At 45.0% G+C, this 13487-nt stretch overlaps 1 protein-coding gene across 1 annotated transcript in view; it reads right to left on the reverse strand.

Moving 5' to 3' along the window:
* The window catches only part of GASK1B (golgi associated kinase 1B), a 102875-nt gene extending 89847 nt beyond the window's left edge, over window positions 1-13028 (reverse strand). The window contains exon 1 of the mRNA XM_033941344.1: window positions 11807-13028. Within this exon, the coding sequence (XP_033797235.1) occupies window positions 11807-12710 (904 nt within the window). The 5' untranslated portion in view covers window positions 12711-13028. The remainder of the gene's footprint in view (window positions 1-11806) is intronic.
* Window positions 13029-13487: the final 459 nt, after the last annotated feature.

Consider the following 13487-nt stretch of genomic DNA (forward strand, 5'->3'; position numbering starts at 1 on the left):
TGGATGAAAATGAAAAGATGTGACTATTAAGTTGAGTGTCTAGTTAAGTTAAGAAGCCATGTATAATCCATCAGTGAGTGAACTAATCTACTATAATAAAATGCTATGCACGCACTCTTACCGCCATGTTCCCTGATCCCTGATCTGTAGTTCTGTGGTCGGCAGAGTGCACATGCGCGCTTAGCTTTCCAGTGACCGCACTTCCTCCATCGGAGCCGGAGGGAAGGGGGAGGCAAAAAACTGGACAGCAGAGACACTACCCCCTCTTTATTTACATGGCTGAAGTTCAAAGCCTCCACAGCGACTCCTCTCGAGCCGCACCTGTGTCGGAGAAGGCTTCCGATGCAGGCAGGGATCGAGAGAGAAGCCGCCACGGCGGCTTTGAACTTAAAAATAAACTTCAAAAAAGAACCACCCGAAACCTCATTGATCCTCCCATCGCGGTCTGACCCTCTTTCCCGCCGTCTGACTAGCTCACTTAGTCCCTTGCCACCCCCTTCCCGCAGTCCCGACAAACCTGCCGACTCCAGCAGCATCCGCAGCACTCTACACACGCTGCTTCGGGGCCTTCTACTGCCCTGATTTGCTCTGATGCAGGGAGAGAGACAGATAGAAAGACAGACAGCAGGAGGGAGGGAGATAGAAAGAAATGAAGAAAGACACAGGGGCAGGGAGTGACACAGTAAGACAGACAGACAAAGGGGGCCAGGGAGAGAGACAGACAGAAAGAAAGACAGCGGGAGGAAGAAAGACAGAAATAAAGAAAGACATACAGACATATTCTAGCACCCATTAAAGTAACGGGATTAAATATTAGTGATATAATAAAAATGTTGGCAATGTGGTATTATGTATGAATGCTGACCTGATGATTATTAACAATTTAGGATTACTTCCTACCAATAGTACCACAAGATTACCATTAAATGGGGAGGTGGTGGAGAGGAAAACAGTGACAAAGTTCAAAAAAGCGTGGGATGAACACAGAGAATCTCAAATCAGAAAAAAAATTAAGGCCAGTACTGGGCAGACTTCCACGGTCTATGTCTGTATATGGCTGTTTGGTTGAGGATGGGTTGGGGAGGGCTTCGATGGCTGGGATGGTTTAGATGGGCTGGAGTGAGCTTTGATACAGACTTCAGTAGATGGAACTTAAGCACAGTACTGGGCAGAGCTTTGGGTTCTGGCCCAGCAATAGCTAAGAAGAAGGAAAATGTAAAAATTAAATCAGTAATTTAAAGAGTGGGTAAGGTTGGACAGACTGGATGGACCTTTCGGATCTTTATCTGCCGTCATCTACTATGTTACTATGTATCGTTTTGAACCCAGAGAAGTGCCAGAGTGGGAGCAAAGGGGGACTGCTCTCGTCCTTGAAGTTCAGCCACCTTGCATGCTAGATATTTGTGCTGGCCACACCTTCTCACCACTCATGTCCTACCTCAGCTCTGCCCCTACCTGTGCTAAATAACTACGCCAGGATTTAACCATGCTGGCTGGTTTTAGCATGCAGTAGCCATTAGCATGGGTCCAGCATTTACATCTGCTCTCAGGCAGGGACGTCAACTAATTGTTCATTTGGACCTGGGGCTGGCATAAACGATTGCATATCTCAATTCCCATTTAGATTCCTTATGCAAATTGTACTTTACAGACGAGAAAGTTTAGACAACAAAATTCATGGGTGCTTTTTGCCCTCAGACTTTACAACAGTTTTAAAGCAAAGTACCCACAGACATTCTGCATGCTTTTTGTGCAGATGCTTTCTTCATGGAATATCACACAAGCAGATTGAAAATGCAACCTTTGGTGTATTTTCTACCCCAGGTCGAAAGAAACCCAAGAACGCTTCATCTAACATATGAGGGTCATTTCATAAATAATGCAGACTTTAAATTTACATGTATTTCTTTACAATCCTTCAATGACCTAGTCCCAATGTCCGTGAAGCTTTATTATTCCATCCAAGACACCGTTTTAGTTCAGTCGCCAAATGGCTCAGGTACCGGCAAAAGAAAGCTCTTCCAGAGATGCAAAATGATGTCCACGTATAGGTTGTTTCAACTTTGGAAAAAGGTCAAAGTCTGATAGTCTCATGTCTGGACTGTAGGGGGCATGAGGCAACACCTCCCAGCCATATTCATGTAGTTTTTCAATGGCATTCCCTATGTGCTGGCGAGCGTTGTCGTGAAGAATGATTGGCTCAGCCAAGAGCAACTGAGGTTGGGTTTTGTGCATTTTCCTATGCATTTTTTGCAAAAAAAATCACAATAATACACTGCTGTGACACTTCTTCCACATGGAACTTTGTGATGATGATGCCTTCATGATCATAAGCAAAAATCATCATTTGTTTGACTTTTGATTGAGCTTGTCGAAATTATTTTGGTCGTGGGGAAGATGGAGCACTCCTCTCGTCATTGAAAAACTGCGCGAATACGGCTGGGAGGTGTTGCCTCATGTTCCCTACAGTCCAGACTTCGACCTTTTTCCAAAGTTGAAACAACCTATGCGTGGACATCGTTTTGCATCTCTGGAAGAGCTTTCTTCCGCCAGTACCAGAGCCATTCAGCAACGGAACAAAAATGGTGTCTTGGATAGAATAATGAAGCTTCCCGGACGTTGGGACTCGGTCATTGCAGAGCAGGAATTGAAGGATTTTAAAGAAATACTTGAAAAAAAAAAATAAAACATGTAAATTTTAAAAAATAATGTGCATTATTTATGAAATGACCCTCGTAGCTAAAAAGCATGTCCACTGTTGAACAATTAGCATCTTTTCAGCCACACTGAGGGACAGCAATTTTCAGAATGCCAATCTACTACATACATTACTCAGTATTTAAATTTACCCACATGAATAACTTTAAAAGTTGCATCATCACAAATATTTTCTAAAATGACATATTCTTCAGCCAAAACCTGTCAACACTCACTATGATTTACTGCAGCAACAGAATATTCCAGCTCCACATATGGCAGTCAGCAATCCCTGTGACTCACCATCTAATTGAACCTTTTTAACTCCACATAGGCTGTCAGTAGTCCCTTTGTCTTAGCTCAGCAATGGAACTTTCTAACTCTCCACACAGCTGCTGGCATTCAAGGAGCTTGATTTTGCATAGGGCTTCTATGTATCTATGGCCATGGAAGGGGTCATGGGTGAAGCAGGGGCGTTCCTACAATTTATGCGCACCTGATTTACACACAGGGATTTATACCAGGTTTACATTGGTGTAAATGGTTGTGCCTAAATAAAGTATACCATGTTTCCCCGAAAATAAGACAGTGTCTTATATTTAATTTTAGGCCCAAAAAAAGGCACTAGGTCTTATTTTCGGGGTATGCACATGATCATCTCTCCTTTCCTCTCCTTCACCCCAATTCTTCCTCTTTCCTTTCTCTCCCCCGCATGTGCAGCATCTTTCCTCCCCTCCCTCCCATCCCTTGTGCAGCAGAACACTTGGCCAGCTTCTATCCTACCCTCCCATCCTTCATGCAACAGGACCCTTGCCCAGATTCCCTTCCCTCCCTCCCATCTCTCATGCAACAGGACCCTTGCCCAGCTTCTCTTCCCTTCCTCCCATCCCTCGTGCAACAGGACCCTTGCCCAGCTTCCCTTCCCTCCCTCCCATCCCTTGTGCAGCAGGACCCTTGAGCGAGCAACCCCTTCCACCCGAGCCCCCTCACCCGCCATGCAGCTGAATCCCCATCCTTTTCTCCCTCCCATCGGAACCCCGCCACGAGCCCTATATAAGCAGTGCCGGGCCGGCAGGTAAGTAGGGAAGGATGGGGATTCAGCTGCATGGCAGGTGCAGGTGCTCGGGGAGGAGGGAGGGGGTGCTCTCTCAAGGGTCCTGCTGCACAAGGGATGGGAGAGAGGGAAGGGAAACTGCCGGCGAATCCCGGGACTTGGACTTATTTTGGGGGTAGGGCTTATATTAAGACCTACCCCGAAAATCCTGCTAGGGCTTATTTTCAGAGTATTGCAGCCGGAGCCTTAAAGTTGCATTGTGTGTGGCTGCTGGAAAAGTCTCCTCTGATGCAACTTCCTGTTTCTGGTTGCATCAGAGGAGACTTTTTCAGCAGCCAACATGATGCAACTTCAAGAGTCCAGCTGTAATACAAGGCATAGCCTTATAGAAATCGCCACAAAGAGAAGGTAAGGGGAAGAGAGGGAGGGAGATGCACGGCTGGCCGGCGGGAGGGAGCTGCTGGACCGCATGAAGAGTGCTGGGGGTGTGGGAATGGAGAGGAGAAGACGCTGAAGCAGCCTGAAGGGAACTGGGGAAGAAAGAGAGGGGAAAAGACGCTGGGAAATGGGGAAGAGAGAGTGGGGAGAAGACGCTGGGAAATGGGGAAGAGAGATTGGGGAGAAGATGCTGGGAAATAGGGAAGAGAGAGTGGGGAGAAGACGCTGGGAAATGGGGAAGAGAGAGTGGGGAGAAGACGCTGGGAAATGGGGAAGAGAGAGTGGGGAGAAGACACTGGAAGGGAAGAAGACAGAGATGGCAGACTATGGGGGAGCAGAGGGAAGATGGGTGCCAGAACAATTGGGGGGGGTGAAGGGAGAGGCACAGTAACAGAGCAAATGGAAGGCGCAGAGAGTAGACAGACGGTGGATGGAAGGAATTGAATGAGAAGATGAGGGAAGCAGAAACCAGACAACAAAGGTAGAAAAAAATTTTTATATTTATTTATTTATTTTGCTTTAGGATAAAGTAGTATATTAATTGTGTTGATAAAAATTTATAAACAAAGCCCTGCCAGCTGAACATCTCTTTCTCTAGTTCAGCAGCCAGAACTTTGATTTATAAGGAAGGAATAAGCTAAATATTGCAGTACTGAGGCTTGTATGGATGCTGCGGGGATGGGGACAGGGTGGGGACAGTGGTCGCGGGGACGGGGCAGTGACAGGGATGGTGGTCGCGGGGACGGGGACAAATTTTTTCCCCGTGTCATTCTCTACCGCCACGGCCGGCACTAAAAATGCCAGTGCAGCTTTGTAAATGAGGGCCTATATAACAAACAAACAAACAAAATAGGCAAGAGAGATGTCTGTACCGACCAACAGTTACATTTATTTGCAACAAAAGGCCTAATAGAATTACTTGACTTGGGACTGTTTAGATTTTTTTCTGTTGGTCGATACAGACATCTCATTTGCCTTTTTTTTTTGGGTGTCTAAATGAAGTCACAGTTCCAGCGCTAACCACTTTTCTATGAACCAAGCCTAACTATAATCACAGTTCATAGAATAACACTAAGTGCTATTTTTTCCACGCCAATATTTTAGGCAACATTTATAGATATCCCCCATATGTGTAAGTGCAAGCACTTATAAACATAGGTATATAAGTGTTGATATAGCTTTTCAATATGAACCTACGAAGAGCCTTCCTGTGTCAGACCAATAGTCCATCTAGCCCAGTATCCCGTCTTCGTGAAGGCCAATCCAAGTCGCAAGTACTTGGCACAAACCCAACTAGTAGCAGCATTCCATGCTACTGTCCCATGTCTGTCTCAACAGCAGACTATGGAATTTTCCTCCAGGAACTTGTCCAAGCCTTTTTTTAAAAAAACCCAGCACGTGTTGGCATATGTATCTATAAGCATTGTATCCTACATAAATATACATATTACAGCAGCCAGGCACCTAAAGGCAAACTTTTCATACTTTTAAGGAGAGTTTAAATACCAGAAAGTTAAGCAAAATTACCTCCTCAATCACTCTTCAAATCCCTGGCTGACACTAGGGGGCTCCTTTTACAAAGGTGCATTAGGGCTTTGCCGTGCGCGCTAGCCGCTACCGCCTCCTCTTGAGCAGGCGGTAGGTTTTTCGGTAGCGCACGCTAATCCGGTGCGTGCACTAAAAATGCCAGCGCACCTTTGTAAAAAGAGCCCTAACAGTTTGCTGATATTTATGCATTCAATCCAATGTGAAACAAAAAAAAAAAAAAACCCTCCATCTCCCAAATGATGAAATAACCAAAAATAATGACTATAAAAAAAAATATATCAAACAGTCCAAGATCAATGCTCCCTCACCATTTGGGAGATGGAGTTTTTTTTGGGGGGGTTTCACACTGGATTGAATACACAGTTTATCCCGGCAGCGCTGCACAGTGACATTAACGGAGAAGACGCCCAACTACCGGGACATTTCAGCGGGTCATCAGAAAGATAAGCGGGATTATCTCAAGTTTCAAGTTTATTATGGATTTGATTAATCGCTTATTCAAAATTCTAAGCGATGCACAAAGGAGTAAAATAATGAATTACAATTATCAAGGGGAAACCAACCAGATAAATACGACTGACTTGTCAAAACATATGGTACAAAAGGAAAAAATAGGGAAAGAAATACAAGTGAATGATAGTAAGTAAGATGAGTAAGGGAAAAAACAATAGGAAGGGGGAAAGCGGTGAGCTTCAAGGAAATTAAGAACTAAGATTCAGTTGATGCACCTAATCTGATTTTCTAGTTGATATACCTAACCTAATTTATTAGTTGTCAAAAGCATCTTTAAAAAGAAAGCATTTTAACTTGCTCTTAAATCTATCTAAATTATGTTCTTCCCGTACATAAATTGGGAGTAAATTCCATGTTTGGGGTGCTGTGACGGAGAAAATAAATTGCAGCCGTGTATTTATGGTTTTAAGTGAGGGAACTATTAAAAGATGTTGGTCAGTAGACCTGAGTAATCTTGGAGAGGTATAGGGGAATCAATAGTCTATGAATAAAGGCGGGAGTTTTATAGAGAAGAGATTTGAAAGTCAATAGACTTAATTTATATGTTATGCGGTGTGCAACTGGAAGCCAATAGAAACATAGAAGATAACGGCAGATAAGGGCCATAGCCCATCAGGTCTGCCCACTCTACTGACCCACCCCCAAGTCTACTATCCTAGGGATCCCACTCCTGGTGACAGGTTCCCTTGGTTTAACCCTCTAAGGGATCCCACATGGGCATCCCATTTGCTCTTAAATTCTTGCACGCTGTTTGCCTCGATCACCTGCACCGTGAGCTCGTTCCAAGGATCAACCACTCTCTCGGTGAAGAAATATTTCCTGATGTCACCATGAAATTTCCCGTCCCTGAGTTTGAGTGGATGCCCTCTTGTGGCTGAGGGTCCTTTGAGAAAGAGAATCTCTTCTTCCATCTCGATACGGCCAGTAATATACTTAAACGTCTCAATCATGTCTCCTCTCTCCCTACGTTCCTCGAGTGTGTACAGCCGCAAATTTTTCAGCCTTTCCTCGTACGATAGATCCTTGAGCCCCGAGACCATCTTGGTGCCCATCCGTTGCACCAACTCTACTCTCAGCACATCTTTTTGGTAGTGTGGCCTCCAGAATTGCACACAGTATTCCAAATAAGGTCTCACCATGGTTCTGTATAATGGCATTATGACTTCAGGCTTCCGGCTGACGAAACTCCTGCAGATGCAACCTAACAACTGTCTTGCCTTAGATGAAGCCTTCTCCACATGATCTGAGAAGGCTTCATCTAAGGCAAGACAGTTGTTAGGTTGCAACTGTCTTGCCTTAGATGAAGCCTTCTCTGTTCATGTGGAGAAGGCTTCATCTAAGGTGTTACATGGTCAAATTTTTTAGCTTTCCTTATGAGTTTAATTGAAGCATTTTGAACGATCTGTAAACGTCGGATTTCTTTTTGGGCAATTCCTTTAAATAGCGCGTTGCAATAGTCTCATTTTTATCTTCATTAGTGCATACACACATAAAGTTGGATTTACGTTTGAGCTGATATTTGATTATCATCAGTGATTGGTAGGTAGGGGCGTGCTATGATGTTACAGCGCTGCCGGTGCAAGATGGGTGTTTCGGACTGAGCACGATTATATTATTTATTTAATATTTTTTGCATTTGTTATTTTATTGTACAAGTTTTTTTTTTCTTTAGTAGGTTATATTTTTGGATTCCAATAGAAGTTTGTTGATAAACATTCATGAGGCAAGTCTCTTTCATTCGAAAGGAAGCTCCAGAATGAGAGTGGCCAGTGGCGTACCTAGCATATGTACATTAAAATAATAAACACTTTCAATGGTGGTTGATGCTGTAATGTCCTAAAGTATAATACAAGGACAGCGTGGGCTATTAAATGACTACAAATGAAGGAAAAGCCTCAGATAAGGGCCCTCCCACCACCACCGAAGTGGTTTTTAAGGTGGTTGAGCGGTCACCTCATTGGCAAAAAACCTTCAAAGAAATAAAAGCCATATGCTGTGCTTCGCTAATGAAAAACAAAAGATAGAAGAAAAACTTTTCAACTTATCTTCAGCTTCCCTCTTGACCAGCTTCCCCCTTGACTAGCATATGTAACACCTGGGGCCCATCATTTTTGACACACACCTCCCCATCTGTCTGAAAAACATGATTTTTAGTAACAATCCATACGTCGCACAAGTGTGCACCTAGGAAAAGGCAGCATCCTACATACTGCAGTGAGCAAGTTTCAAGTTTATTTATGGCTTGATATACTGACCTCACTTCGAATTCCACTCCTCTATTAGGCCTACCAGAAACCGTCATCTCTTTACCTACCCAAATATCATAGGCTGTAGATATCGCACCTTTGATAGAACATTCAAATTCCAAGCAGGTAGACTGCAAACTTGGACAGGCTACTTCACCGATGCCGCCAGAGAATCATATAGTATCTTTAGGAAAGAACTAAAAACCACCTTGTTTAAGAAATTTATAACCTAACCAGACTTCTCCCCTAAAATCGGAGCCTCCTCCCATCCCAAGGAGTCCATCTACCCTCTACTGCCAAAATTTCTATCTTTAATTGTTACCAGTTTTTCCCACTGGTGCCCGTCCTTCGTTCAAATGTACCAAGTTAACAACTTACTTCTCATCAACATCTTATGTTATCTTTTTCACCTTCACAGTCTTGCACCTTTGTAACTCAAAGCGCAATCTCCTTTCTCTTCTCCTACTTATGCTCTGAATATTGTCGACTGTATAATGCTACTCATTGTGAAACCGTGTAATACACAGACCCTGTAACTCTCCTGTTACTATCACTAGATGTTCAATGCTATACTCTGTAATTCGCTGTCTGTACAGTTTCTCTTCATTGTAAACCGCCTAGAAGTCGCAAGATTGTGGCGGTATATAAGAATAAAGTTATTATTATTATTATTATGTATCTGGACGGTTTACAATATTAAAAATTAGAAAAACATCAATACACCCATTGTAAAACTAAACAAGCCAGACTAGTACAGATTGAGCCTGCACCGTCAGTGCCGACAGAGAACTTTCTCTCGCCCTCCATACCAAAGCCATGCAGCAAGGTTCCGCGATGACTGCGGCTTCCGGCTCTGCTCTTGAACAAGTATGTGACGTCAGAGGGGGTGGACCGACAGCCGTAGGGAGGTGCAGCAAGGTCCCCACGATGACTGCAGCTGACGACCCACCCCTTCTGACATCAATTAATTGTACCGGAGCACAGCCGGCAGCCAGAGTCATCTTGGGAGCTTGCTGCACCTCTGCGCATCTGCCGCTCCACCCTGACATCACTTGTTCCAGACCCGGAATAAGTAAGTGACGTCGGAGGGGGTGGACCTGCAGCCATGGGGAGTTGCAGGAAGGTCCCGCGGCAGAGTAGGGCGGGAGGTTCCAAACCCGGTGTGCCAGATGGTTCCCCCCCCCCTTAGGGCGTGCACTCAGAACAGACAGCTCCTCCCGCCCTGCCCTTGGTAAGCCACTGGAGAGGGCAGAGGATGAAGTTAAGAGGTGAAAGGCTCAGGAATAATCTAAGGAAATACTTTTTACAGAAAGAGTGGTAGATGTGTGGAACAGTCTCCCGGTAGAGGTGGTGGAGACAAAAGACTGTGTCTGTGTCTGACTTTAAGAAAGCATGGGACAGGCACATGGGATCTCTTAGGGAGAGGAAGAGATAATGAATGCTGTGGATGGGCAGACTGGATGGGCATTTGGCCTTTATCTGCCTTCATGTTTCTATATTTATACAGTATTTTCTTGGTATTCCATTTACATATTCATTTAGGCATGAAGATGCTATGCAACGGGAAGGGGTAAAACGCGGACCTCACGGACCTTACAGACCTAAAACTGCACGTCTTTAAAAATCCGAGGTCCGTGCATTGACAAGTCCGCCTTCGCTTTCCCTGCAGCTCAGCTCAGGCCCCCGGCTCCCTCGCGGACCTCACAGATCTGAACTGCACATCACATCCTTAAAAATCCAAGGTCCTCACCACTTTTAGTTCTGGCTCTGACAGAGCTCTATGACAATTTAACTCTGACGGATCCTAATGCTTTTCCCTCCCGATGCTAGGATCCGTCAGAGTTAAATTGTCATAGAGCTCTGTCAGAGCCAGAGACTAAAAGTGGCATGGACCTCAAAAGTGGCGCGGACCTCGGATTTTTAAGGATGTGACGTGCAGTTCAGATCCATGAGGTCCGCGAGGGAGCCGGGGGCCTGAGCTGAGCTGCAGGGAAAGCGAAGGCGGACTTGTCAATGCACGGACCTCGGATTTTTAAGGACGTGCAGTTTTAGATCCGCGAGGTCCGTAAGGTCCATGAGGTCCACGTTTTACCCCTTCCCCTATGCAACTATTCTAAAATGAACTTTTACTATTAATCACCCAGCAATAGAACTACCTAACTCCATCTATGACTTTCAGTTCAATCTGTACCTTACCCCTTCAAAAGACCTATCTGAACTCTAACTGTCAAAACTCCCTGTGACGCATCCATCAACGAACTGCCTAATAGAGAATGACATGGTGACAAAATTCATCACCTTTCCCGTCCCTGCGGATAACCGCGGGAAACCATCTTCAGGTCATTCTTTAAGGAGAGAGGGAAGAATCAGAGTATGAATGGCCACAACCACTGACCCTCAAGCTTTGCTTTGAAGAATGCTGGTGTAGAAGGCCCGAGGATGAAATAGACACTAGAAAATGACATGGGATTATTTCCCGCGGTTATCCGCGGGGGCGGGAACGGTGATGAATTTTGTCACCGTGTCATTCTCTACTGCCTAACTCCATCCACGACTGCCAATACTGAATGCAGCTCAAGCAGGAATGGTTCTAAGTGCAATACACAGCTGTCAGCACTCCCTGTAACTCGTTCAGCAATGTAATTTCCTAACTCCATTCAGGGCTTTCAGGACTCCCTGTGATTCACCCAGCAATGGAAATTCCCAACTCAATCCCTGAGTATCAGCATTCCCTAGCCTAGGACATGTTCAGCAATGAGACTTCCTATAAGCCAGGGGTGTCAAAGTCCCTCCTGGAGGGCCGCAATCCAGTCAGGTTTTCAGGATTTCCCCAATTAATATGCATGAGATCAATTAGCATACAATAAAAGCAGTGCATGCAAATAGATCTCATGCATATTCATTGGGGAAATCCTGAAAACCCGACTGGATTGCGGCCCTCCAGGAGGGACTTTGACACCCTTGCTATAAGCACACACAACTGTCAGCAGTGAACTGTGACTTAACCTAGGACTGGAACGTCTGAGCTCAGGCATGAGACTCCCCCATCACTCGATTACGATTCAGTGTTTTCCCAGGACACTTAATAAGCTTAATCCTCTCTCTGGAATTTCCTTTCTTCCCATGCTTTTTGCCTTTTCTCTCATGATTCTTTTTTAAGCTGATTCTGAAAGGAATACTCGTATCTAAGTGACAGGAGTGGTTTGTTGTTGTTTTTTTTTTTTAATTTGCTAGCATTCCGTTTCAGAGTCGTATGTGAATGCCAGACTAATGCTTTCCACTGCAGATAAAGTTTTGTCCGAGATCTTACCTTGGACGAACTGAAACCTTCTGCTTACAGACGGAAGCGTTCTGTTCAGTCCCAGGATGCGATCCAAATGGAAAGCGAACACTTCGCTCGTATCCAGAGGTCTCTTAACCCGTGCACATTTCCCTTGGCAGGCCGATGCTCTGCGGGGACCCTGCGCCAAGGACGAGTTTACGAGCGGGTCACGGTCACTTTCAAACAGGATCAGACCTCCGTGGTGAAAAGGTGCTTGCATGATTCTTGCGATTCTGCCATCTGCTAATAAGTGCATCGTTTCTATGTCCTCTTTACTGAACCAAGGAGGAGCGCTTTCACTGTATATTCTGATATTGCTGCCACGGTCAGTGGATTTCCACTGATCTTTCGGGTCTGCAAGCTTCGGTTTGGCCCCCTGCTTCCAGGTTTGACTGTCTGCTGCGCCCTCAGACCTTTGCTGCCTCTTCGCCATGCTTTTTGTCTCTCGGCTGTCAAAATTTTGCAAGCCATTTGGAAGGTTTCGTTGCTGAACAGAGGGCACCTGCTTTTTCCTCCGTTTAGGCTTCACTGTCCCTCTGATGTTGGCGGGTTTGATTCGTTTGGATCGAAGGGTTATGTAAACTACGTTTGGCTTCAGCGTCATTGTCCCATTGCTGAGGAGCGCGTGCCTCGGGACCTCGGTGTCATAAAGCATGGGATCATCCAAAGAGATTCCCGGGAGCTCTGTCTCAGCAGCCTTCCGAGACTCCCTGCGCTCGGGCAAGACACGGCCCACATGGCTGACCAGAAAAAACACATAGATCACACAGGCAGCGCCGATCAAAAAGTTCCTTCTAGTCTTTGGGAGTCTCCTGCCCCATGCCCTCAGGATCCAAGCGACGAGAGAGAAAACGAACCAGTTTATGCATGCTCCTGGCTGAGCCACGGTCATTTCTCCCTTGAATCAGCATGCTGAGCGGGGCTGACAGTCTCCAGCTGACTCTCAGGGAGACGCATGATTTTTTTTTTCCAGGCTTCCCAAATCTGTTCTTGAAAAAAAAGAAAATATTAGTCTTCGGCGTGCAAAGAGTCACACGGACGTGGTCAGGAATGTTACTGCACAGTGCACCGAAAAGATTCTTGACACTCCAGCTCGAAAAGGTCCAAAAAAAAATAAAAATTCTTATCGGCCAGCACGGGCAGAGCGATTTGTTTTCAGAGAATGAATGGAGACAACTGTGTAAACACAGCTAAGGCAGCCACTGTCCAGGATGTTGAACTCCTCCCGGGACTGTAAATGAGAAGAGAATGGAAGCTTGCATTTAGCTAGCCCCAATAGTAATAACGTTTAAAAAACCTGATTTTTCTTTTAATCTATCTGCCCTTAGAGGACAAATCATCTTAAGCAATTTTTTAATAGAATCTTTTCATTATTAAATCCCAAGTGCAGACTAAACATAAAACATTTCAGCATGTTATGGAAACTTCGCACACAGAAATTATTTTGATTTTTCAGCTTTCAGGATTATTGTAATATCATTTAGGGGGGATCTTTTACTAAGGCGCGCTAAGTGCAAACACGTCCATAGACTATAATGGGTGCGTTAGCATTTAGCACGTGCTAAATCGGCTAGCGCACCTTAGTAAAAGACCCCCAAACTTAGCAAATACTAAGAAAAACCTAACAAAGCTATGAATAATCCAAAATACTGCAGTTAGGCTCATTTAC

Source organism: Geotrypetes seraphini, chromosome 1 (genome assembly GCF_902459505.1).
Source record: "Geotrypetes seraphini chromosome 1, aGeoSer1.1, whole genome shotgun sequence".
Taxonomy (NCBI): domain Eukaryota; kingdom Metazoa; phylum Chordata; class Amphibia; order Gymnophiona; family Dermophiidae; genus Geotrypetes; species Geotrypetes seraphini.